Below are 3,083 nucleotides of genomic sequence, written 5' to 3'. Positions count from 1 at the left end.
ACGGTCACAAATACTGGAGTATTTTGCGGAGTCTTTCAATCCCGATCTTTGCAAGAAGTCTAAAACTCCTTGTGATGTTTGTCGCTCTCAAGAGCCTCATCAAGTTCAGGACGTAACGAGTCTCGTTTGTACCATAGTCGAGAGTGTGGAACAGGTATCCAGTGGGTGTGGTCAATTCACACTACTACAGTACAGTGACGCTTTACGGGCACTGGCATCAACACGACCACAGCTGAAATCCTTGCCCTTATATGGTAAAGGGGATTTCCTTTCTAAGCATGATCTAGAGAGGCTCCTACACATGATGGTACTGAAAGGAGTGCTAGCCGAAGACCTTCAGATTGGAGATCATGATAATGTTGTGTGTTATGTTAAATCAGGTCCTATGGCTGGGTCTGTATTGAGTGGAGAGTTTGGGACGATACAACTTAAAGTGAAGCAGAAATCAAGGAATTCAATATCAGGGAAAGTGGTGGTGACTGAGAGTGAGGAGGAGAGGCTAAAAGAGGAGTGTTATAATGCACTGGATGAGTTGAGGAAAAGGATAGCTAGTCAGCAAGGCAAGACTAATCCAGAGGTAGTCCTCACTGTTACAACACTCCGTGAACTATCACAGAAACTTCCGACAAGTAAAGACGAGATGCTCACCGTCCAGGGTCTAACGGTCGCTAAATGGAAAAACTCTTGCGGTGAAGAGTTTCTTAAAATCACTTCGGATTATGCTGGTCGAGTTGCTATGCTCCCACCACCTCCTTCACCTCAAGTGGGAACCTCTCCTTACTTTAATGACCAGGAGAATGTTAATAGGAAAGGAGGAAGGAGGAAATCAACTGGCCCAAAGTCTAGCAGACCAACTAGTACTGGTACTGCTGCAAAGCCACAAGTTGTTAGTAGTAAGCCTCATGGTAAAGCTCCTTCATCCTGCAGTACCATTGATTTTGATGATTCTGATGATGATTTTGAACTGTGCAGTTTAACAAAGCGGACCAAATCTCTTAAATCAACTAATAAAACCAGTCAGCAGCAGCAAACCAAACAGGCCACACTACCTGGATTCCTTCCACCACCAATCCCAGCAACCAGACTTAAATAATCTGATACATGATAATCATTATTATTGTTATTATATAAATATAATAATATGATAAATTGTTATGTCATTTATACAACACATCATTTTTTCTCAACTTGAACTTCAACTGGGTCTAGCTACAGACGGAGGAGGTTCCCGTATATTTGAGCCACGCCTATGTGTTGGGCGTAGCTCAAATTGCAGCAATTCAAAGAGACAATGGCTGGAGTTGAAGCAGTAACTGCTTCAAATCACTCATTTTCTCTGGATTTTGTTGATGTTTGTGACAAAGAACTAAGTGAGTTTTTGATTTTCAAAGAGTTATATTTTTTATTCACTTTGTGATACTGATAGACATCAAGGATTTCTATCCTGTTTATGATAAAATCAAGCCACTCTCAAGTCGTTGGAAATCCATAGCTATTTCCTTTCGCCTTAGAATAGACACTATCAGAACCATAGAAGCTAATTATCGTGGAGATGCTGTCTCTTGTTTGCAGGAGGTTCTAGAGTGTTGGTTGAAGAAAGATTATGATGACTACCAGACTAATGGTATTCCTTGTTGGAGGAGAGTGTGTGTAGCTGTTAAAGAAGGAGGAGGTGATTCAGCATTAGCTGATGAAATAGCTCGTGAACATCCTCTACCAGCTATGCCACCTGCAGGATCAACTAGTTCAAAAGGTACATATATTAGCTGAGTGTTGTCATCAATAGTATCACTGTCAGTGTATCAGTATCTATGATAATACATTATGTGTTAGTGTAGGTTGGGTTGGGTAGCCTAATTATCTCCTTTTTTGGTATTGAGCCAATGGCTTGCATAGTAGAAGTCATACTACTGATACAGTACATGAATATCATTATCAAGCAATGAATATCATTACATACAAATTCCATTCTCAGTAGTGAAGTCATTAAAATTTGATCCAATTTTGTCTCTCATTTGCTTTTCTCTTAGCTGCATGTACAGCAAAAATTTGATCATGAAAATGCAATATTAGATTTTTTTGCGAAATTATTTTCCTAGGATAATGTCTCACATGCACTAAATTAGCACATAATTTTTCTCGTAAATTATGGTTTTGAATGACATATACCTTTTTGATACCAACTCTTAGTACTTTTGCTATTTCATTATAATTTTTTCAGAAAAAAGTACCACTCTAGAAACAGATGAGGTAGCTATGTCACCAGCAAGCACTGACAGGGCAAAAGGTAATTTATCATTTAATGCTTCAATATGATAGAAAAATAGTTCATGCAATAATATTGTATGAGGCTATGAGCTTTTTATAGGTATTTTTAGCTATTTTTGAGCTATTTTATAGCTCATGCATACAATAACTCGAGTACGTAATAATATTGCCTCCTTTTATTGCACACTTCAAACATATTACTAAATTTAATAATGTTAACTATTCATCACACCAATAACTTTTTCATGTTGTAATAATAAAATTTTTTTTATACAGTTTATGTTGATCATCCTGAAATAAACCATCCTTTGGCAAAGAAGATATATGAGTTACAGGATGAGTTTTCTGATGCATTACAACTGACAATGGAATCCTTTCTCAAAAAGCCAGCACTTCCTAAAATCTTAAATTATCTTACAATGCATGTTCATGCTTTGTTGGGCCCTATCAGAAAGAATAATCCAGCTGCAGTACAAGCAGTTAGAGAAGAGTTTAGTGACATTGAATCAATGAGCTATCTTTTGGTCATTTGGCAAGATAAGTATGTATCATGGTTCAACTATGAACTGATAATTAAACTTGTTCGTGTGTTCTTGAGTGACAATCGTACATTAAAGAGAACCTGGTCAGCATATGATGAGAAGTTAAAGGATTACTTTATAAACAGTGGTGGACTATTGAAAGATGCTGATGCTGTACAGTTTGGTGTACAAGGTGTTCCTCCTGGTACACGAGTAATGATTGCCTAAAGTTGACAGAGATGACTACACACTGGATGACCTATTCTTCTTTCGTAGTGCAATACCAAAAGAATG

General features: G+C 37.7%; 1 protein-coding gene across 1 annotated transcript in view; it reads left to right on the top strand.

The window, feature by feature from the left end:
* LOC100633860 (Bloom syndrome protein homolog) overlaps positions 1-1,193 on the top strand; it is a 6,083-nt gene extending 4,890 nt beyond the window's left edge. The window contains exon 12 of the mRNA XM_020002739.1: positions 5-1,193. Coding sequence (XP_019858298.1) covers positions 5-1,093 — 1,089 coding nt within the window. The 3' untranslated portion in view covers positions 1,094-1,193. The remainder of the gene's footprint in view (positions 1-4) is intronic.
* The last annotated feature ends 1,890 nt before the right edge of the window (positions 1,194-3,083 follow it).

The sequence above is a fragment of the Amphimedon queenslandica genome, unplaced genomic scaffold (assembly GCF_000090795.2).
Source record: "Amphimedon queenslandica unplaced genomic scaffold, v1.1 AMPQUscaffold_12847, whole genome shotgun sequence".
NCBI lineage: Eukaryota > Metazoa > Porifera > Demospongiae > Haplosclerida > Niphatidae > Amphimedon > Amphimedon queenslandica.
Note: the sequence above shows the minus strand (reverse complement) of the source record. Positions and strands in the feature narration are given on the sequence as shown.